At 41.1% G+C, this 22,349-nt stretch overlaps 1 protein-coding gene across 1 annotated transcript; it reads right to left on the bottom strand.

Moving 5' to 3' along the window:
- Nucleotides 1-4,566: 4,566 nt before the first annotated feature.
- Nucleotides 4,567-12,548, bottom strand: rab1ba (zRAB1B, member RAS oncogene family a). The gene is made up of 6 exons (XM_063470308.1): nucleotides 12,269-12,548; nucleotides 9,113-9,185; nucleotides 8,912-9,007; nucleotides 7,448-7,543; nucleotides 7,051-7,182; nucleotides 4,567-6,386 (listed from the first exon to the last, which is right to left on the bottom strand). Exons 1-6 carry the CDS (start codon nucleotides 12,280-12,282, stop codon nucleotides 6,192-6,194), a joined length of 606 nt encoding a protein of 201 aa, XP_063326378.1. The 5' UTR covers nucleotides 12,283-12,548; the 3' UTR covers nucleotides 4,567-6,191.
- Between the last annotated feature and the right edge of the window lie 9,801 nt (nucleotides 12,549-22,349).

The raw sequence follows: 22,349 nt of genomic DNA, 5'->3' as shown, positions 1-22,349 counted from the left end.
TGCAACACATCACTCACACACTTATGGTTTTGACGGGGTTTCGTGCTTCACATGGGGGCGTATGTAAGGCCACTCATGTGGCTTTGCTGGCTGTTCTGCACAACGGCCCCCACTTACTTTTTTAATTACACTCGAGCCATCACGGTTTTCAACACACACACACACACACACACACACACACACACACAAATACAAATTGAGGCAACTGTGGTACTATAGTACTGTTCTCCTTGTAATTATGGCTCTTTATGGGGCATTAACTGCTGGGCCATTAGATATGTCTGACAGATACAGGCCAGAAATAACAGGAAATAACAAAAAGGTTCATTTCTTACAGGGAGTACTACATTTGTTAAACAAGAGTCGTGCACAAAGGGTAAACCACTAAGAAGGACATAGTGATTGTCGTTTCAATATACTTTAAATCAATCAATAATGAATTCAGAAATATGACAAACATGAACATATGCAGCAGTAATAAGGCCCATAAATAGGCCTAATAAAGCACATTGTCGTAAAATGCAATGTGAATGCTGTGAATGCCTGAAATGCTTAAAAATATTTGAAATATTCGAAGCTGAACTCGTTGAGTGACCTTCTGTTATCAAAATATCAGCCAGCTTAACAGTAAAAAGCAGAGTATCAAAAATGGAAAATGTGCTAAACAAAACTAAAAAGCACATAAACTGAGAACTAACTAAAGATCATCAAAATGAAGAAGTGCTGAAACAAATGGTTTACAAGAGAGAGAAACAAATTCAGTGTAAATTCATTTGTAGTTCATGCTTAACAGGAGCACAGTGGAAAGTAATTATATTATTTGGATTGTCTAACTGATTGATGGAACTACTTCTTGTATCACCTCTCATAGTTACAGTATATTGGATTGCAGTTGATGATCGTAAGCAGAGTCATGTGTGGTAAATGTAAATGGCCTGTATTTGTATAGCGCTTTACTCAGTCCCTAAGGACCCCAAAGCACTTTACACATTCAGTCATCCACACATTCACACACTGGTGATGGCAGCTACATTGTAGCCACAGCCACCCTGGGGCGCACTGATAGAGGCGAGGCTGCTGGACACTGGCCCCACCAGGCCCTCTGACCACCACCAGTAGGCAACGGCTGAAGTGTCTTGCCCAAGGACACAACGACCGAGACTGGAGCAATTTAACATGTGACACATGTGGGAAGGCCACAAACCTTGTCTTTACCACTAAAACTGGCAGAGAAATGGCAGTTTAAAACATCCCTTTGATTCAGGTTTTTGCCCCAAGAGCAAACAACAATTAACATTGCTGTGAATGACTGATGGAGAGAATACTCTTGACACTCTCACGGTCCTAAGTGATATCAGTTTATAGGCCTATAACTTACATTAAGGAATCGAAAACATTTTTTGGATCCCAGATTGTCCCTCATGGCAACAATTCTGCATGAAAAAATAAGCATAATGAATGTTTTTGTGTGCACAGTCAGAGGCATGTACCCTACTAATTGCACAACTAAAAGCTTAGCAGATAACCTCGGGTTTAATCATGGGTTTCAATGTCAAGGTGAAGGTAAAACAGTGCATCTAAGCCCTGTAGCTTACTGAGCTTACACAACATTTGCAAGATTACTTACCATTTAATTTCTGTTTTTTTTAATTGTTCTTTACTTGCTCTCACACCGCCACCAGGGCTGCAGCTTCATTATGTCCAACTCTTCTCACGTCTTAATGATAGACCTTTTATACTAAGGAGCACAGCAAGCCAACATTTACAGGGCATATAACACCCAGGCCACAGATTGCAGGTGTTGTTCCTGAGATATGCTGAAGCCACTCGCCTAGCTCGGGGGTCCACCAAGTGCAACAGTGCAATACTCCTGTTACCTTCATCCTCCACATCTTTTCAAGTTCTTCTTTCAACCCTTGGTACTTCTCAAGCTTATTATGTTCCTTCTTCCTGATGTTGCTGTCATTTGGTATAGTTGCATCACTATGGCCACTACTGTCTGCTTGGTTAGCCATCACCAGTTTGCCCGTATCTGGACGTCCCACCGGATCTTAACTCGGTCATTCTTGACAATCCTATCAGGTGTGTCCTGTTTTCTACCTTGGGACATCCAGGCTACACTCAACGCAGATGTTCCTGTACTCTATGCCAGCCACTTGGTTATGGCATACCACGTATGCCCTGGGTGCCTGCATCTTGCATCCGCCTGTTATGTTCTGAATTTTCTCAGGGGCATCTTTGCACAGCCTGCACCTAGGCTCTTACCTGGTGACTACCTATCCTCTCTTCACTACTATCCAACAAGACTTCTCCAATCCAGATGACATTCCAATGTCGCTGACCCTAGAATCCTTCAATCTCATTCACTCTTGGCTTACAGATCAGTGCTATCCATCTAGAGGTGGTGGCTCACAATCACTCTATTCTGTGGTTACTATCCATAGCCAGTGATCTCACTGAGAGGGTTCAGGCAGAACAGCAATGGAGACAGAGCATCTCCTAGGTAAATCCCACACTTCATGGTGACTTTTGTGCAACTGGCTTCAAACTGGCCTCTAGTGTTGTTCACCACATTCCAGACTCCTGCCAGAGAGCACACCTTGGATGGTTCGGTGGAGCTGGTTCATCCTCCTGGCTTCCATCTTTTCTATCTCTTCAAGTTTATCTTAAAACCAAGCATCTCACTGATCACAGCTGCCATGGTGGGTTAGCTGCTTGGTTTTAGTGATGGGCACAAGTAGGGATTGTCCACAATGTTGCATTCACATCTTCTTGTCATCCAAGTTTCCAGCTTTGCCATGATCCAATCTTTCAGGTCAGTCTTTCTTTGTCAGTGTGTGTGTGTGTGTGTGAACAACCAAAGCCATCTTGCTTAGCAGGGAGACAGCACCAAAGTGAAAAAGACAGCAGGTGACAGCTGAGCACCTGCTTTTTATAAATAAACATCAAGTGTCTTTATTAGGCCACTAAGCAGCAATAAATGAGTCCAAATAACACAGGAAACAAAATCACCCACAAGAAACAAAATGGGAAGTGAAATAAAGAGAAATGTTTGACATGTATCACATTCAGAAGCAAAGACGGTCTCCTTATATTTCCATGGACTACACAGCAGAGCAGGATTCAGTGTCTATAAATGTCTATAAATCAGACGAATATTAAGACTTGATGAAAGAAAACATTTAATTAAAAAATTAATCCTCAAAGTGCATCATCATCATCATCGTGTTGATTATAATATGACTGCTTGTTCAGCATCTATTCAATTAAGACTAAATCACCTTCTGCAAACTGAAGCTTCTATGTTAGTTCCACACATTAAGCAACTTTATTCAAATCTATGCAGAGCTAGAACTTTCTGAAAGACACTGATGTGTGCGCGCACACACACACATAAACACTAACACACACAACTCAACAAGTTTGGGGTTTTGGGGGGTATCTGCATTTTTTCACATTTTCCTTTTCAAGGTGCCGTCTGCTGTTTCTTCTTTCGATGTTTTTCCTTATTCATGTAGCAGTTGCGCTCACGTAAGCTGGAAATGCTGCCAGGTTGAGAGAAGGAAGCCAAAATTTGGGGAGCTTAATTTTTTTGACAGCAGGTCAGGGCTGGACTGATCTTGAGGTTTACCAATTTTCTCTGACAGTACTGGAAGTCCATATCTGGCCATGAAACCAAAAGCACTGGACATCCAGACACCCACAAACACAAGGCACGAGATGAAACTGACTGCAGTATGTAAGTACAGCTTTCTTACAAGGCATTCAAATTCCCATTCAAATGTAAACAAGACATGAAGAAGAGCACTAAAGAATTTGATGAAGAACCAGAGATACTCTTGGACTGAAACAACGTGTGGTCCATAACAGGCAAAGAACATCAGTTTTTCTAAAACTCCCTCAACCAACAACATCTCTGCACCGGCTTCATCTGCAAACAAGAAGGAAATCTGCTGTTATGAAACTGGACAATAGCTCTGAATTAGAAAATACAAAAGGAAATGTAAAACAAAATACCAACAGAAAATGTATTGTAAGATAATTGCAGGATATTGCCAATGTTGTCAGAATAAAGCCCTGTTTCTATCATCAGAACCAGGTTCCTTTAGAGTTTCCACTGCAGGGATTAGGGCGGAAATTTTGTTTCCAATAAAATTATTTTACCCCTTACAATCCACTTACAAAGAAACTCTAGAGACGCTGGTAATGCTGAACATTTCAGTCTTGTATTCATTACTATTTCCCAATCAGTCTCCTCTGTAGCTCGTTTGATTGTTATTGGACAGAAATTTTTACTGTTTGCAATCAATTTGTTGATTAAGAGAGACGCAGTGGCAGACAAATGAGGTGAGGGGTGATGTTTACCAAAAGATATTACTCTGAAAACAGTTTCACTGTGGTTATCCTAAAATACATGTGTCCAACCTTCCACACAAAACAGTCCTGTGAAGGCTCTTTAATGCCACCAAAGTGCAAATTCCCCCTGTTCACAGTGGCCTCTTGGCTCTGTGGACTCAGCACTGACCGGTCAGACGCAGAGAGCAGAGAACAGTGATCACGACAGTATAACATGGTTGCTCATCTTTATTGCATTCCAGTAGACTGGACTCCAGGCTGCAGTGGAAACACAGATGAACTCCAATCTAAAGGAACCTTTAAGATCCTTAAACATTTCCTGGGACAAAAAGTTCTGCAGGATTTGATGAAACATGGGTAAGACTGACTGAGTGAATCTCTTCACTCCAGCTTAGTCATCTTTCATCATGTATGTGCAGTGTCAGGGAAACACCTTCATGGCCCGAGCCAAATCAGTTTATATACCATCCAATACAGAATGCAGCAAAAAGATGCTCGAGATCATTTAGAAACGGTGCAATCACAGTTTATCCAGCAGAGCAGCTCTGATTCTATTACAATACTTACATTCTGTATGTATGTAGATAAATACAGATATTGGTGATTTTATTGATATCTGAATTTTTGACTCAAATCAACAACAACAAAACAACAGTAAGAGTCAGGCTCAGGTGACCCAGCCAGCGGTTCAGCCTCTGCTAGAAAGGCTTAGTTACTTTACTCTTACACAACAACTGCCACTATAAAGAGACTGAAAGCAAGTTCTCCTTCTCCCATCTTTCACATCGACACTTTCCATCTCTTTACATGGATGAAACAGAGTGAGCACTAAGAAGGCCGTAGCAGAGAGTCCCAGTCTGTTTGAAAAAGAGTGAGCAAGGTGTGTCCACACAGAACACGTGACTATATATTACACAGACATGATACATGATGAAGCAAAGTTAGACCCAGGTGCTCGAGTTAAAAACTTTGGGGGAAAATGTAACTGTTCCAAAACATACAAACAGACTAGCAGACAGGAACAGATTCTCTTGGACATAGTCAGTGGGGTTTGTGTCCTGCTGCCTCACAGCATACGTCTGTATGTTTAATACACTGGCTGACTGAGGCAAAAGAACGCTGATTCCTCAAACAAGAGTTACATAATAAAAACATTCACCTTGCTTTTGTCTAAACACACTATAAAAAAGTGGCTCAGAAGAAGAAGGAAATAGATGAAGGAGAGGGGGCTCCCTGATTGGGCTTTCCCTAGACCATCCATCCATCCTAGACCCTCCTCAGGAAATAGCAACGATGTGTCACAGTTAGACTGCTAGCATCCTAAAGAGTTCAGGTCATCCACAGTGTGTAGCGTAGTGAGTGTGTGCAGTGTGAGTGACGTTTGGGCTGAGATCAGTAAAAACAGACGGAGCCCAAGGAGAAATGCATTTGGCCAAATGGCTTTAATTTTTGTAACTCGTGCCATCAGACTCCTGTGTGTGTGTTTCGAAGCAATAACTTCACTTAAATTTGAACCTAATCTTTTATCTCCATGTCGTTCTAAATTAATGCCAATCTCCTGCCATATTTTATTTCCTTCTGCCTCCACGGCAAAAGATACAAATTGTCTCAGTGTGTTTCCTGGTTGCTTTCCTCTCTGTCTAATCAAAAGGCTGAACAGGTCTGAATTAACCCTCATACAGATTCAATCTGACTTTGCAGTTTAGACCTCTGTCTGAGCAGGTCACAGAGGGAAAGTGGGAGTGGGTTATATGGTGGTGTGTGAGTTCTACGGGGGATGGGAGGGAACAGAGTAGAGAAATCACTGAGATGGTTGTGGTGTGGTTGTAGGTCCTTTAACAGCAGCCCCCTCCAGACTGCCTGACGGGGGTGCTATCGATTTTTAAGTTGGGCTTGTCCCCGCCAGCTGTGGCCCCGGGGCCCATGCGTTTCTTGATCTCGGCTGCCATGGTCATGAAAGCCTGCTCTACATTTGTGGCATTCTTGGCACTGGTCTCCAGAAAGGGGATCGCCAAAGAGTCAGCAAACTCCTGAAAAGATAAGAAGAAATTTGTAGTGCAAACAGTCAGAAATCTGCTGTCAGAATATTTCAGCCCATTAGGTGGCCTCGAGTGTCTGTGTGGGTTCTCAGTCATCCAGGTCCTGGTAGTCTGAGGAGTTTAGAAAGAGAGTTTATTTAAGTTTCTTGAAGATGTTTCACCTCTCATCTGAGAAGCTTCTTCAGCTCTAAAACCAAATGTTGGAGAGTCCCAGGTATTTGATCCCTGGTGGGAGTTGTCCCTTAAGACGGTCATTGACCCACTATTGATCGGGGTCACCCTCTCAAGTGAGATCACCCGATGCAAGAAGTGAGTGGCAGTTGAGGCAGCACGCAAGGGATCTCAAAACTGCATTTAATCCCAACTTCCACTAGGGATTAAATACCTGGGACTCTCCAACATTTGGTTTTAGAACTGAAGAAATTTTCTAAGAGTATTGACGATCCCCCGTCAATACTCTCGGTGCAGCGCTCTGGATCAACTGAAGGGAGGTTTTAAGAGAACAGGATAACAGTCATTTACAACAGTCCAATAATAACATGAACTAGTTTTATAATGCCATCCAGATATGCCATCATATTTGATATGAATAATCAGGTCCCATCAAAACAACCTCATGACAGAGAGAGATACAGTCATTCATAAGCAGCCATACCTTAGCAGTTGTGTAGTCCACTACTTTCTTAGTCGTCAAGTCACACTTGTTGCCCACCAGAAGTTTATTGACATTTTCACTGGCATATCGGTCAATTTCCTGAAGCCACTGCTTGACATTGTTATAGGACTCCTGTACAATGAGAATGTGAATATGAACAAAAGGCTGTCTCCATACATGAATACAAAGTATCTTCAAAATCAGGGTATGAAAGTGTTCAAATCTTCCTCCATACCTTGTGGAGAACATAGCAAGACAAGACTGTAATTTTTTACCAAGTTACCACTTCTTCAGATAAAAGTAGCAAGTATTGGCAAATATTTATTTATTTTACTTTAGATTAAATAGACCATAACTCCATAAAAATGCCTGCTCTCATTGTAGATCGCTCACTCACTTGGTCTGTCACATCATAAACAACTATGATGCCATGGGCTCCACGATAGTAACTGGAGGTGATAGTACGAAACCTCTCCTGGCCTGCAGTGTCCCACTGGAGGGACGAAGAGAGAGAAAGGGGAGCAAAGGGAGGACACATTAATATATTACAATTATAACAGGTAGAAGCACAAAGATCATTTCTTCCTTTGATTTGCTGTGAGCATATTATGATAGAAAAACAATTGTGTTTGTGAAAAATGAAACATTCATGAAGCCACCAGCTAAGCTGTGCATAAGTTAACCTGCGCCGTCGTTGTTTTAAGTTTCTGTGGTCTGATTTCTAACAAAGGTAACATTTCTATAAAGTTAGTAGACCGAATATTTCTGTTTTCCAGAAGAATGATGACTCTAGCCTTTTAATGACTTGGTAAATTAGAAAGCTTTGAGGAAACACATCTACCTTAGGTAGACACGTCTCAGGGTAGTGTCGAAAATACACTATACTGCCAAAAGTATTCACTCACCGATCCAAATCCCTGAACCCAGCTATTCCAATCACTTCCATACCCACAGGTGTATAACATCAAGCACGTAGGCATGCAAACTGCTTCTACAAACTCTTGTAAAAGAATGAGTCCCTGTCAGGAGTTAAAGCCAGCGTGATATTGCAACTGTGCAACTGTGAAGGACAGCAACTCAGACGTGACGTGGTAGGCCATGTAAATTACAGACTGGTGTCAGCGGATGCTGAGGTGCATAGTGAACAGTGGTTGCTAACTTTATGGAGAATCAATTGCTACAAACTTTCTACAGAATCCTTAAGATTAGGTCAAGAACAGTGCACAGAGAGATTCATGGAAGGGGTTTCCATTACAAAGCAGCTTTATATCACCGCAGGCAACGCAAAGCATCGGAAGCAGTGGTGTAAAGCATGCTGCCAATGGGCTCTACAGAAGTGGAGACATCTTCTGTTGGGTAACTTCTCCTGGCAATCTGATGGACATATCGGAGTTTGACAACGATCTAAAACATATTTCTCCAATAGTGAAAAACTACCTTCAGAAAACTAACAACAACTTTACTGACTGGCCTGCACAATTAAAAATCAGTGGGGTTAACTGAAGATCAAGCTCCTTATCAGAGGATTATAAAATCTGGAGGAACTTGAGAGATTCTCTGAAGAACAATGCGCTGGGATAGCTGGGACGGGGAGACATCGGTGTGACTTGTCAAAAACTAAAGTTCACTCACTCCAGGTTCACCAGTCATGACGTCAGGTCTGCTGTGTAAATATAAATATAAACTATCGACCCCCATGTTCAGTCCACCAAATGTAACCAAGCAAACAATCCACTTTCTAAAAGCTGACATCTCACAGATTCCAGAATTGCAAGTTTTGTCAGACTCTGGCCAAATTTCCCTTAACCAGCCGCAAAACAAGACCATAAATATGGTGCTCTGTGTGTACATGTGCCCTCACAATCTGCAATTTGATGGTCTTGCCATCCAGCTCGATGGTGCGAATCTTAAAATCCACTCCAATGGTGCTGATGTAGCTCTCTGTGTAGGTGTCATCCTACAGAAAGAGGAAGGGACAGCATGATTTGGTCAGGCCAACAGCAAAACCAGTTAAAAACATTCATTCAGTCCAACAGAAGTGAAGTGAGGAAGTACTACTTACAGCAAAACGCAGTAGAAGACAAGACTTTCCTACACCAGAGTCTCCAATGAGCAGCAGCTTGAACAGATAGTCACTGAAATAAAAAGAACAAGAGTGAAAAATTTAAATTGCAATAAAAAAGCAAAACAAAATCAAAAACAGTGGGAAACATTTTATAATACGGCCCCGGCTAACCGCAAAATCCCCCTTTAATTAAATGGAACCATTGTTTTTTAATTTGAAGTAGGGATGCTCAAACAAATGTGTACCAAGTCGCATCTTTACAGGAAACAAAAACATAAATATACTATAATATATACAATATTACCTCATCTTACAACAATCAATCAGACCTATGTGACTTTATAACAATGGACAACTTTTTTTCCTTTTACAATTACTGTTCAAACACAACTTTCAAAAGGAGTGTGCAGATAAAAGTTAGGCGAGGTTAAGCTGATACGACTCGACCCCTGAAAACTACAGTGTTCTTCAAATTAGGGCGGGGCGACATATCGAATAGACTCGATATATAGGTATCGCAAGTTTTTCCACATACAGTGGTTAAAATGGCTTTACTGGAACAAACCAGTATAAATTACCACGGCAATATTCACTTTTTTTCTTCCACACACTGTGAAGGCATCATTTATCGCCCCCTCCCAACTGGAAAATATCCTACCCGGCACATGCAGTGAGCATGTGTGTTTAAATGGTTGATTTAAAACGAGTATGCAGGCGCTATTTTAGGCACTCTATGGTTGAAAATAACATTTGTTTTTGGAGGTTATTCAAACATAATGTGACATATACAGTTTAACTACTGCCAGCTTTAAGGCCTTTGTTAAATAGCTGATTAACTGAGATAGTTTGATCATACTGAAGATTGAAACATCACTTAATGGCAGGACTTCTGTGAGCGCTCCTGTAGAATCGGGATATAGAAGACACGTTGATGCTTCGAGGAGGTAATTACTGAAGTTAACTCAGAAAGATGAATCGGAGAGTCATTACTAGTTAGCGTTAAAGTGATGGTTGGCTCAACAGAGCTCTGACTGTGTGTCAGCCTGGCTACAGTGCTGAAGAGAAACCTGGGGTTGTTCTTATTTTCTTCAATCAGTGACGAATAGTAAGATGTTCTGGCTTTGCAGAGGGCTTTCTTATAAAGCAGCAAACTATTTCTCCAGGCTAAATGATGATCCTCTAAATTAATGAGACATGTTTGAAATTTCTACCAGTCAGTCAAGCACTTCTGATGTGAGACTTTCGTTTTCAGAAGACCTACAGTATCCAGAGTTTTACGCAGTGGAGAAGTGAAAGAAGAAGGAGGGAAGTTTGTGGAAAAAAACTTTGCAAATAAATAAACGCTGCAAAGTCTTTGCTTTCGATTTGCACTTCTTCCCCTTATATGTTAGCACTTTTATACCAATATTGTCTGAGTGGCAACACCCATCATTCAGAAGAATACTGCAGCCACTTCCTGTGCCTAACGGTGAGTATACTGGGGCCTTTACTCCTCCCAATTTATTTGCATGTAGCTGCAGCAGAAAAAACAACTCTGACTCTGAGTGTAGGCCTTCAGTCTTTTGTGTGTTAGAGAAGATGAGACTTAAAGTGAGAAGAAAGAGAGGACACCTTTTTCAGATGCCGGTTGTTACTTTGCATCGTGTTTTCATGGGGACCCCTTCTCAGATGACAAAACATAGCTATGATCTTTAATATCTAGACTCTGAAGGTGCAAACATGAAATTAAATTTGCCTCCACAGCCTGTGAATGCCTACGAGGGTGTACTGACACACACTTAATGGATTAATTCTAAGTTTCTAAAAATGTATTAAATGTTAGAAAATTTAATTACACACTATTGGATGTATATTTACAAAAGTGAGTACAAACCCCACGTTTTTGTAAATATTTTATTATATCTTTTCATGGGACAACACTGAAGCTATGACACTTTGATGCAATGTAAAGCAGTCAGTGTACAGCTTGTAAAACAGTGTAAATTTGCCTCTACTGAGAATAACTCATCACACAGCAATTAATATCTAAACCTGGCAACAAAGGTGAATACACCTTCAAGTGAAAATGTCCAAATTGTGCCCAGTTAGCCATTTTTTCCTACCCAGCGTCATGCTACGAGGTCTCAGGTGAGAAGCTGGTGTCATCGCTCCCCCACTCTCTCATACTGGAAGTTCAACATAGCACCTCATGGCAAAGAACTGTGTGGGGATCTGATAAAAAGAATTGCTGCTCTACATAAAGATGCCCTGGGTATAAGAAGACTGACAGCACCTTAAAACTGAGGTGCAAGAACACACAGCGGTTTAACAGGACTCACTGTGGTCAACCAAAGAGGCTGAGTGCACAGGCAGATTATGACTGTACGATTAATCAGTCATAATCCCCGTACAGCCCTTAAACATATAAATATTTATATCACGTGTGTGTTTGTATATGTATATACACACAGATATATATATATAAACACATGGTTATTCAGGGTAATTAATGTAACAACTTCCATGGTGTGACATTCAAAACTTTCTAACTAAAGTGTGGAAACCATGTTTTTATTTAGCAACAGCCTATGCAGATAACACAAATGAGCTGCTTTTACATATATCTAAAAAGTATTGATATGGAAACAGTAAAGTTTAAGCGCAAGTGGGACTAAAAACGTATTTTTGTCGCGTGTTCCATACTGTGGCCGTCTCCATGGAGAAAAGGGAAACACAGTGGGCGGAGCCTATTCGCCCAGGCTACAGGTCAGCCGTAACACGCCAGTACAGCCCAATCATCAGCTGGTAACGTTACACGTTTCGGCTCTAGTATCTGAAATGAACAATAACCGCGTTTCTTTCCTTTTTACTACGTTAGTGTTTCTCTCCACACTGCACTGTTTCGTTGGGGGTCATAGTTCAAGGTCTCCGGTCACGGTGGAAACGGGAGACACGAGCAAAGTATTTGCTGGTGTGTGGAGACACCGCACTGGGAAAGCTGACACATTAAAGAAGCTGTTCGCAGCCTGTTTACAAAAGCCCGTGAGCTGCTGTTCTCCATTAGTACAGCCAGCCTGGCGTGATGTAGCATAAAACTAGCAAACATAATGATACTTTCTGGAAGAATACAACAAAAACAACCGTGCAGTTGATTATGTTTAATGTGAAACTCACTATTCGGGATTCATGCTTTCAGTCTGGATGTTTCTCTGTCGGCGACTCGTCTCTTCCTACTCAGGCAAAAAAGATGACTTGTATGTCCGGATATCAGAGGCACATCGATGGTTGTTTACCGTCACTGCTCTGCCTCCTCCGCTGTAGTCGGCTTCTATCGGCTCTTATAGCTTTAATCCTTACGGACATAAAATCGTTTCCTCCGGTTAGGTTAGTATATTTTCTCTCGTTCTGCCTTTTTGTGACCGTTCTTTGCTAAATGTATAAGACGACTGCGCAGGTGCGGTAGTGACGAAAGGTGACGTGTAATTAGAAGCGTAAACCTTTTTTTTAATACAGAAATGGTGGCTCGTGGAACTTCCCAGTAGCTCCCGGTGTTTCAGGTTAAATGACTTTTACACCGGATTAGATTTGTTTACATATTCTCCGTGTTTCACGTGCTGCATGCGCCGATTGGACGGTTTCACTGACGAGTCGTCTCCCTGTGTGTCACGCGGATGACAACACAGCTGTTTAACACCTGCTGCTTGTTTAGGAAACACGCCCGCGTTAACCTGTGCTGGTCAGGTTAACGTGGGCATCTGTATGGTCAGCAGCCAGTGTGCCTTGCTTTGTTAGCGCAGAGCTGCTGGAGCTTGCGTTTACCCTCAGTGTGACTTTTCTGATTTCAAATTAAAAAACGGGATTTAAATTTAAAGGCATCATACAGTTTATTGGCGAACCTGTTGCTCCAATGAGCAGGCTTTTAGGTTTCGAAATAAATATATTTAGTGACGCACATCGATTAGATTAGCACCCGTTTACCTCATAGTTCTGCCACCAATCTCCTCAAATACTATTATATTCAGGAAACTCTCATGGGCACAGGTAGTCGATGGTTATTGTGAAAACTAATTATCTTTAGAAAATCAATCAAAGGTGTTAGGGGGAATATGCAAACATTGCCAGTGTTGATTGAGTTTATTTGTAATGTGTTGATTCAATAAATGAGTTCGAAGAATGAGAGTTTTTAGCAATTCAGAAATAAAGTGGTGATTCCACTACAGCCATCTCAGCAAATAAAAATGCATGTTTTTCTTTAGCATCGTTTTAAGATAAGGATCAGCTCTAAACAGACACGTGTCTCATGATGTTCCCTCAACCAGAGGGAAAATGAGACTGAAAACATATGGTCAGTTTAAATTAGGACACCAGTTATTATGTGGGGCTAAATGAGGAATTGTATAAGTTATAAAAATTATGTATGATACCACACTAATCATACAGCATGAGTGACATCAGACAGATGTGAGACCACAGAGCTTCCTTATGGAAATTACGCATAAGCTTCATTTTCTTGTCACTGTGTGCTCTGAGATATTTATAGTCCTTCACTATTTTCACATCGACCCCCTGCATTGAAACTGGGGTCACTGGTTTCCTGGTTCTCCTAAAGTCCACAATCATTTCCTTGATCTTTGTCACATTGATCTCCAGATGTTTCTGTTCACACCGCATGACAAAGGAGTCCACCACAGCCCGGTACTCCGTCTCATCACCCTCACTGATGCATCAAACCAACAAGAGTCATCAGGAAACTTCTGAAGATAGCAGGTCTCTGTGCAGTCTCCATATTCCCTCTGACTCTGCAGTACCGCTGTTAGCTCCTTTGTTTTGTTTGCTAGCAACCTAACGTTCCTCATTACAATAGACGGGAAGCAATACAGCCTCATACTTCTATTTTGTAGAAGTGTTTATCAAATAAAAAGGCTGGTGAGTCTCGATCAATAAAGCAGCATTGACATGCAACAACATACTGTCCTACTCATGATGTCCAAAGTAATTAAGTTGGTGCCATAAATGAAGAAGAGGAAACTCGGGATCAGTGATTGAGATTTAGCTTGTATATAATACTTTATTATGGGGCCAGTAAATTGCCACAAATTAAGAGTATGTCAATCAAAAATAAAACAGAATATGATTTGCTATGGAAAGAAAGGAAAGCAAGGAAGGAATTACTAAAAACAAATCCTCATTTAAAACAATATTCCAAATAAAATTCTTTGATTGTGTGGAGCCATTTCTGACTGACTTGGCTGAGTCAACCGACAGTAAACATCCTAGAGAGGGTGGTTTTAAGAAGCAAGAGTTGGATATCATTAGTGGATATTAAATGATGATACAGAAGTTCCTAATCCCAAAATAGATAAAGATTACATGATTGATGTGTTTAAAGTAGTGCTGTCAAAAATAACGTGTTAACGCAAATTAATCCACCATCACGGTTAACGCGATTAAAGGTTTTTAAAGCAATTAACGCATCTGGAGTGCAGAATGACTCAAAATCACTGAAATGTTTCTGTCAACGCATTTCGGGCAGTTTGTCCAAGTAGAGTTACCTTCACACATGCGCAAATGGGCAGTTGATCTGGTAGTGTCGGGCAGCTGAACCAGTCAACTCAATCTGCAAGATGACAAGTGCACATAAAAAGAGGGTGGCACATTTTAAGGGGCTGAAACTCCTCGACCCTCGACCCGGCCTAGGGGTAACCGGGACCCAACATGCAGGTGCGACTCCCCACTCCCATGACTCCCATGACAGGCCAGCAACACACTAACTAAAGGGGCTCATCAGCAGTTTATATTCTTCAGATATGAACAACGTCAAAATAACAAAAAAGTTTTGGATTTTTTCTAATCTTCCGTTTAAGAAAGTAAAAGCAAACAAGACAATTCTCTAAACTAAGCTCCTACCAAAAAGAGAGAAAAAGGGCTTCTCACTCACTGCTGCAGTGCTCAGTGTATATGCATGAATAAGAGTTTACAAAAATGCTGTTAGACCAACACAAAGATATCTTAATTACAAACAGCGCACACTGTACGAAAAGACTTTCTCACACAGATGCTGAGAACTACAAACAACTAGCTGGCTCTTTGTGGGTGTAGAGGAGACAAGGGAGGGCGCTGTCAGCTGGAGGTTAAGAGGCTGCTGTCCATTCAATCATCCAATCCGGACTTCAAGAGCTTGTTTGGATCAGCCAATAAGCTCTCTAGCCTGATCACCAGCCACAGACACACCCACACGCCCAGCCTGGAGGGAGGAGATTCAAAAACCACACGTACACCAATGGGAGGAGCCACACATCAAAACAGCCAGGATGTGATCACAAACCACAACATTTCATTGAATCATAACACCTTCATCCAGTTTGAATGTATGTATTGTAATGTACCTGAAACCTGAGAGTCTACAGATGTTGTCTGTTATTTAACTATAATTGGAATTTGTTTCAGTAAACAGTTTAAAAACAACAACAACTTGTGTGAGTGTCCAAATACATGTGGACCTAACTGTAAAAAATATCTAAAGGATTAATGGATAGTTTTAAAATTACAGTAAAGAAGTTTGAGAGAGAAGCAGAGAGTTAGAGTTAAGGTAGCGTTAAACTGATAATAAATGCATTATAGACAGTATAACTAGAGTGACGTGGTAAAAGGACAGGATATGCTAGTGTGTTATTTAGATAAAGAAAAACTTTAAAAACTATCAGCAACACAGCAGCACCACAAGGAACCGCCTTTCCTATTGACTTTCTACACCACAGACTTCAGCCACTGCACAGAGTCCTGCCATCTTCAGAAGTTTTCTGCTGACTCTGTGATGGTTAGTTGCATCGGTCAGGGTAAAGAGATAATGTGGTGCACACAGAATCATCTGCAGCTCAGTGTGACAGACACCAAGGAAATGATTGTGGATCTTAAGAGGACCAGGAAACCTGTGACACCTGTTTTAATTCAGGGGGTCAAAGTGGACACAGTGAAGGATAATAAATACCTCCGAGTACACACTGACAATAAACTGGACTGGGTTAAAAAAAAATACTACTTCACACTACAGGAAGGGTCAGAGCTGTCTCTATTTCCTGAGGCAGCTGTGATCTTTTAACATCTGTCAGACAATGCTCAGGATTTTCTATGCATTTGTTGCAGCCAGTGCCATCCTCTATGGTGTTGCATGCTGTAGTTGAGGGTTGGGATGCCAACAGACTCAATAAACTGATCTGCAAGGCCAGTAACATTTTGGGGGTGGAGCTGCACTCTCTAAAGGTGGTGTACGAGAGGTTTAAGGTTTAGTTATTTATATAGCACATTTTAAAACAACAGGGTTGATCAAAGTGCTTAACAATCAGCAAAAATCAGCGTGACATTAAAAGGCAATGCACAGGAAAAAGGTTAACAAACAAACACAGCAACAAAAATCAAAGGTGACAGACATGAAACAGGCCTGAGGATGATTAAACTAATTTGATTCAAAAGCCAAAGTAAAAAAGTGAGTTTTAAGACGCGATTTAAAGGAATGAATAGACTCAGAACTACGGGAGGTTATATATAAGTGTAGGTGCTGCAATTACAAAAGCCCGATCACCTCTGGACTTCAGCCGCGATCTAGGTTGTTCTAAGAGCATCTGGCAAGAAGAACTTAGTGCTCTCCTGGGGTTGTACAAGCGGAGGAGTTCAGTCAGATAACTGGGTGCCAAATTGTTTAAAATTTTAAAAGTAAGCAAGAGAATTTTTGAGTCTATACAGTATTTGACAGGGAGCCAGTGTAAATTAGCTAGAACTGGGGTGATGTGATCATACTTTCTAGTACCTGTTAGAAGGCGTGCAGCAGCAATTTGAACTAACTGCAGATGGTAAAGGGAAGAGTGTTGGAGGCCCAAGTAGAGAGAGTTACAGTTACGAGAGGTGGATGTTGTCCAAGACGAGAACGATGCTAGATGATTCCTCCCACCCACTCCATGACATGCTGGCCAGTCACAGAGGCATGTTCAGTGAGGTACTGAGATTACCCAAATGCAATGCAGTAGCTGCACACCCTTAATATCATCTACGTTCAAAAAAGAGTTCAAACTAAAAGACAGCACAAAAAACTAGGAAACCAAACTTCAACTAATCTTAAGGGAACACAAACTGTAAGTGAGGACAAAACAACACAGGATGATGCAACAAAGACTCAACAGAGTCTCGTAGAATAAACGCACACTAGGAAAGTTCCTCCCCAAACACCGGGGAACACAGCTGAATGGAATCAGAATAACAAGACAAGGGGAAGCAAAACTAAACACAACAAACACGAGACGAGGGACCGTCTAAACAAAACGAGTAGAAACAAACACTGAGACCTGGACTAGGACATGTGACACAGTGACAGGAGATAAACAAACATGAACACATGACTGACTGAGAAGACAGAAAAGTAAACAAACACAGAAATGAGACTGAACCAGAAACAGAAACACAAGGAAAGCAGGAAAAAACAGAGATTGATAAACCTGACTGAAAACAAAAAGATACTACACGAGTACGAAAGTATGAAATCAGAAAACATAGTTTGTTTACTCTGATCTGAAACAGTTGATGAGTTTGAAATGAGAGAAAAACCCAAGTGAACTACAAGTGAACCAAAATGGATCACTACAAACCATGAGACAATCTTCAGTCCACCCATCGTCCAAATGTGTCTGCAGTGGGAGCAATAAGAACAAATGCAGGATGAAGGTGCTGCGTTCTGGACTGTTGGAGAACACAGAGAATTCACCGCTAGTTGCTAGCCCATGCAGACCTTTGCACATCTAGAGCATATTCCTAGACTGAGATTGCAAACCACACGTTGCTACAGGTGGGCAAACAAAAATGATCAAAAATACAAGCTAAAGAAAACTGAAAACATCCCCCAAAACACAAAACAGGGACTGTGACAGAGTGGGAACGTAGATCAGCAGTTTCTGAAACACTCAGACAAACAAACATGCCACTCACCTTTCTACCTGACGCTCTGTTTGAACTTCAATAGGCTGTCTTGACCATGTCTACATGCCTATATGAATTACTAACCTGAGATTGGCTTCTCACATCACATGATGTCAGACGGGCTCGTGTAAGTACATTGTTGTACTGGGATTTTCCTAAACAACCATCCCCAGGGTTTACAAGGAAAGGTCTGAAATGGCAAAATATCCAGTGAGCAGCAGTTTCCTGGTTGAAAATGTGTTGATGTTTGAGGAGAATGGCCAGACTACTTTGAGCTGATAGAAAGCCAACAGTAACTCAAACAACCACTCATTACAAATAACAACCACACAGAAGAGCATCTATGAAAGCACAGCACATTTGACCTTTAAGCAAACGGGCACCAACAGAAGACAACACTGGGGGCCATGTCGCTCGGCTACAACAGGAAACTAAGGCTACATTTTGCACTGACTCACCAATAATAGACAACACTGTACTCCAATGGCCTGCTCAGTCACCAGATCTGTTTCCAGTAGTCCCTGGGATACTTGAAAGGGAAATTTGGATGAGCAGCTGTGACACAAGACTGAAAATATGTATTTATATTTGTTGCAAGTAAACCTCTGACAGCGACTTACTGTATTCACTCTTTCGTACATACTTTAAAAAATGTGGAAGTAATTTGATTGTAAAGATTAATGCAGTGCTGGATAGTATTCAGGAAAGTGAGCAATCTGGAGCTGTGAGTGACAAAATACAAACTGCTTTGATGAGTTGTCAGATTGAAGTGAGGAGTGAATGTACATGAGTATTGAGAATGAATTTTCTGCTGTGAGATACATGGTCAAGCACGTACGCGTCCCCAGACCCACCTTGCAGTATGTGCAGTACACAACTAAAGCTGTACCAGCTTGAACACCACACCTAAAATTTAGACCAGGGATGTCAAATATAACACCTGGTAGCCAGAACATCAGCAGAACATCTGTCTACTACCCAGCTGCAAACTGAGCAATTGAACGGTTTCATCGCGTCCTCCCTCCTGTCTGGCAGGAAGATGTGCACTAAACTGGACATCCTCCCTTTGCCTTCTACGGTGTCTCCACTGGATGACTTTGCACGTCACTCAGTGAAGAAATATCAGTTTAAAATGCAGCATTATGCTGATCATAAGCATCATGCAGAAATTTCTACCAGGAGAGAGAGTGAGGATAGGGAAACCACATCACGTTGCTAAAGGACACCCCAGAGTTACTCCTCCTGTAACAGTAACAAAGGCTCAAATGCCTTCTTGCTGAGTGATGGAAAGATTTTGAATGCCACTCATCTAGCTCGCTGTCTCCCCGTGACTGAAAAGATCTCTAACACTGTTAGGCTGCACCACACTCACAATGGCTCCGCTGCCAGGAGACTGCCACGTGTCAAGTACAAGCCTTCTGGTACAAAGACTGCATTGTGCCATAATAGTTGTGCTTGTTAAAAGAAAATTGGAGAAATGCTATCACTTATTGTACTTTAGTTTAACAGAACTGATTTACTGCCACCAGTGCACTAAGAACTACATGAAAAGATTAATATTAATAATCACGGCAGCACAGGAACAAACTCTAAGCACAAGCTCCATAGAGGCTGGGCTCTGCCACAATAGGCAAGACCCCAGCCTGACCCCAGGTGCAAGATGGTAGCAGGGATACATATATGTGTGTGTCATGGCCGTGTGGCTGCATAGCAAAGTTGGATCCACAAAGAGAGTCACTGAGAGATTAACAGTCTTTATTGTGCTTGAACTGCAGGAAGAGAATAAGGGTGAACACAGGGGACGTCTCAGGGATGTTCCAGGTCTGGGTGGAAAAAAGGCTTCCATTAGAGAAGGAGAACAGAGTTAGATCCAGGTGGTGTTGGAGAGGCAGATGTTGTCCAGATCAGGACACTGGTGGACAATATCTTCCACCCACTCCATGAGGTGCTGGCCAGTCACAGGAGCAGGTTCAGTGAGAGACAGATTGTCGTGGTACCTGGGTGGTTGATCCAGTGTTTTGGTTTTGGACTTTTTGTCACTGTTTAGTTTCCCGTGTCTGTTTCCTGCTTTTTAGTGATTGACTTTTGTTCTGTGTGCATTATCTTTAGTTTAACTTCCTCTGTTTCATTACTTAGATTTATTCCAGCTGTTTTTCCACCCGTTTCCCATCCTCTCATTGTCCTGCCCATTTAAGCACTCAGTTTGTTTCCGTTCCTGCTTATTTCAATCATTTATGTTCAGTTCACTTGGTTCCTGTAATAAAAGACCGCATCGGTTCCAAGCCAGCCAGCCGAGTCTTGCATTTCGGTCCTCTGTCTGTTCCCACACACCTGATTGTGACAGAGATTACCTTAATGCACCACTAAATGACACAGGAAGTCATTCCTGCCTGTGGCTGTCTCACTGAACAATTTCCCCATTCAAAGCACGAGTACAAACTGCAATAGCTGCACACTGTTATTATCTGCACATCCTCTACAGAGATGATAAACAACAGAAGGGCACCTCAGTGTCAGTCGTGTGTGTTTAATTTGATTAATATACTGGGACAATGGTTAGAGCTATCTGTATTGATTAGAACAATTTAGTTATATTTTGTAACTTTGTAATATATTGTATTTAATTTAGTTTCATTAGTTACTGTTCTTGCTGTCTTGGAGCAACTGTGACAAAATCATTTCCTATGAGATTAATAAAGTATTCTGATTCTGAGTCTTTAAAAAGTGATCATTTGTGTGAATTCTTGTTCATCTTTGTGTATTGGTAGCAAGCTGTCTTTTTGCTGTCATTCTTTAAAAAACTCTTTTGTAAGTTATTTTTGTTCATTTGTCATTATTGGGTCACTTTCGCTGTGGTTTCAATTTACTTAAAAGTTCATATTTAACTAAGCGTGTTGTGTGGTCACCTTTAATTTTATTCATGTATCATTTTGCTGTCATTTTAACTCATCCTTGTTTTAACTGGCATTTTATAAAGAAATACCAGTCAACATCTGTCCAGCTGTCTGTGAGGTAGCTGTGGCTCAGGAGGCAGAGCAGCTGATCTGCTAATTGGAAGGTTGGTGGGTCAGTTCCAGGCAAGATCCTCAACACAGGTTGCTGCAGATGTGTTCCATTCATTGTAGTGTGAATGTTGGACAGCACTTTGACAGTTTGCTTGTGCGTGAATGAAACTAGCTGCATAAGGTGCTTTGAGTGCTTGAGTAGAGTTAAAACTAGTCCGTTTACCATAAAAGAGAATTTAAGGGTCGCATGTTGCTGACATAGTACTTTATCTGACTACTAGTGTGTACAATAAAAGAACTGAAGTATTATATGGCAGTACATTTGCAAGACTTGCAGAATGTGTGTCACTTTATGTCTCGTGATTTCATGACTGTGACAGTTCTTGTGTTTCTACAACACTGCTGCTAGTTGGCTGCAATTCTGAGCTGACAGAGGAACTGACTGGAGGAAAGGAAGTGCTGAGTCTTTTCCTGGGATATTAACGAGGAAAAAAACTCACACTAAGTCAAACCCACGTGCAAGCAAACAGAGAGAAAAAGATGATGGAAACTGTTTGGAACAAATGTGTTCATCTCCTAAAAATGCACATCCTTTGGGGTAGAGGTAGGGACAAAGCAAAGAGTGATTTTAATAATATCATGTGACTCAGCTGCTCACTGGGGGATTATTAACGTGAAGTTTACGCTATTTAATTTGAAGGAAAACTGTACAAGCTTTCAATGTTCAATCACAGAAAAGTAACTGAATTGTTCTGGTTATTGGTGTGCAGATAAACAAGTGACAGCATTTATAATAAAAAGAAAAACTGAAATAAAGCGATAGTTTCACTACTATGTACGTCAGTGTCAAGTTCACCGAACCAACACAGGAAATGATCCACATTTAACTTCATAATAAAAGCTGCTTAGGTATAATCAGTATACTTTGTGAAATGTTGATATTGATTGAAAAATGTAATAATATAATATACCGTTAATTAGGTTATATGTGACATTAAGTTAAAAAAGATTTTAAATGTGTATATGTGATATATGTATGAATGTAAATGATAATAATATGAGAAAAGAGAAGTAAGCAAACAGTGAAACAAAGATCTCCCTCTTTGCTTACATCAAGGTCAACATGCTGTTTATTGTATTACCCATAACACACACGACAAACACACACACAAAAGAGCCTAACATTTGCACAAAATTCTACAGTAAAATCAGAAGGATTTATTATTAGCAGTAGTATGTTAATGCGGACTCGTTCGTATTGACTCACAGGCTCACTAAGTCAAACT

Source organism: Pelmatolapia mariae, linkage group LG3_W (genome assembly GCF_036321145.2).
Source record: "Pelmatolapia mariae isolate MD_Pm_ZW linkage group LG3_W, Pm_UMD_F_2, whole genome shotgun sequence".
NCBI classification, from domain to species: Eukaryota; Metazoa; Chordata; class Actinopteri; order Cichliformes; family Cichlidae; genus Pelmatolapia; species Pelmatolapia mariae.
The sequence above is the reverse complement of the archived record's forward strand: the minus strand, read 5'-3'. Positions and strand labels throughout refer to the sequence as shown.

Coding starts and splice junctions, on each gene's coding strand:
- rab1ba (XM_063470308.1), bottom strand. Junction 9,008..9,112: donor GTCTTCTACTGCGTTTTGCT/GTAAGTAGTACT, acceptor CTCTTTCTGTAG/GATGACACCTACACAGAGAG. Junction 6,387..7,050: donor TGGACTACACAACTGCTAAG/GTATGGCTGCTT, acceptor TTATCTTTTCAG/GAGTTTGCTGACTCTTTGGC.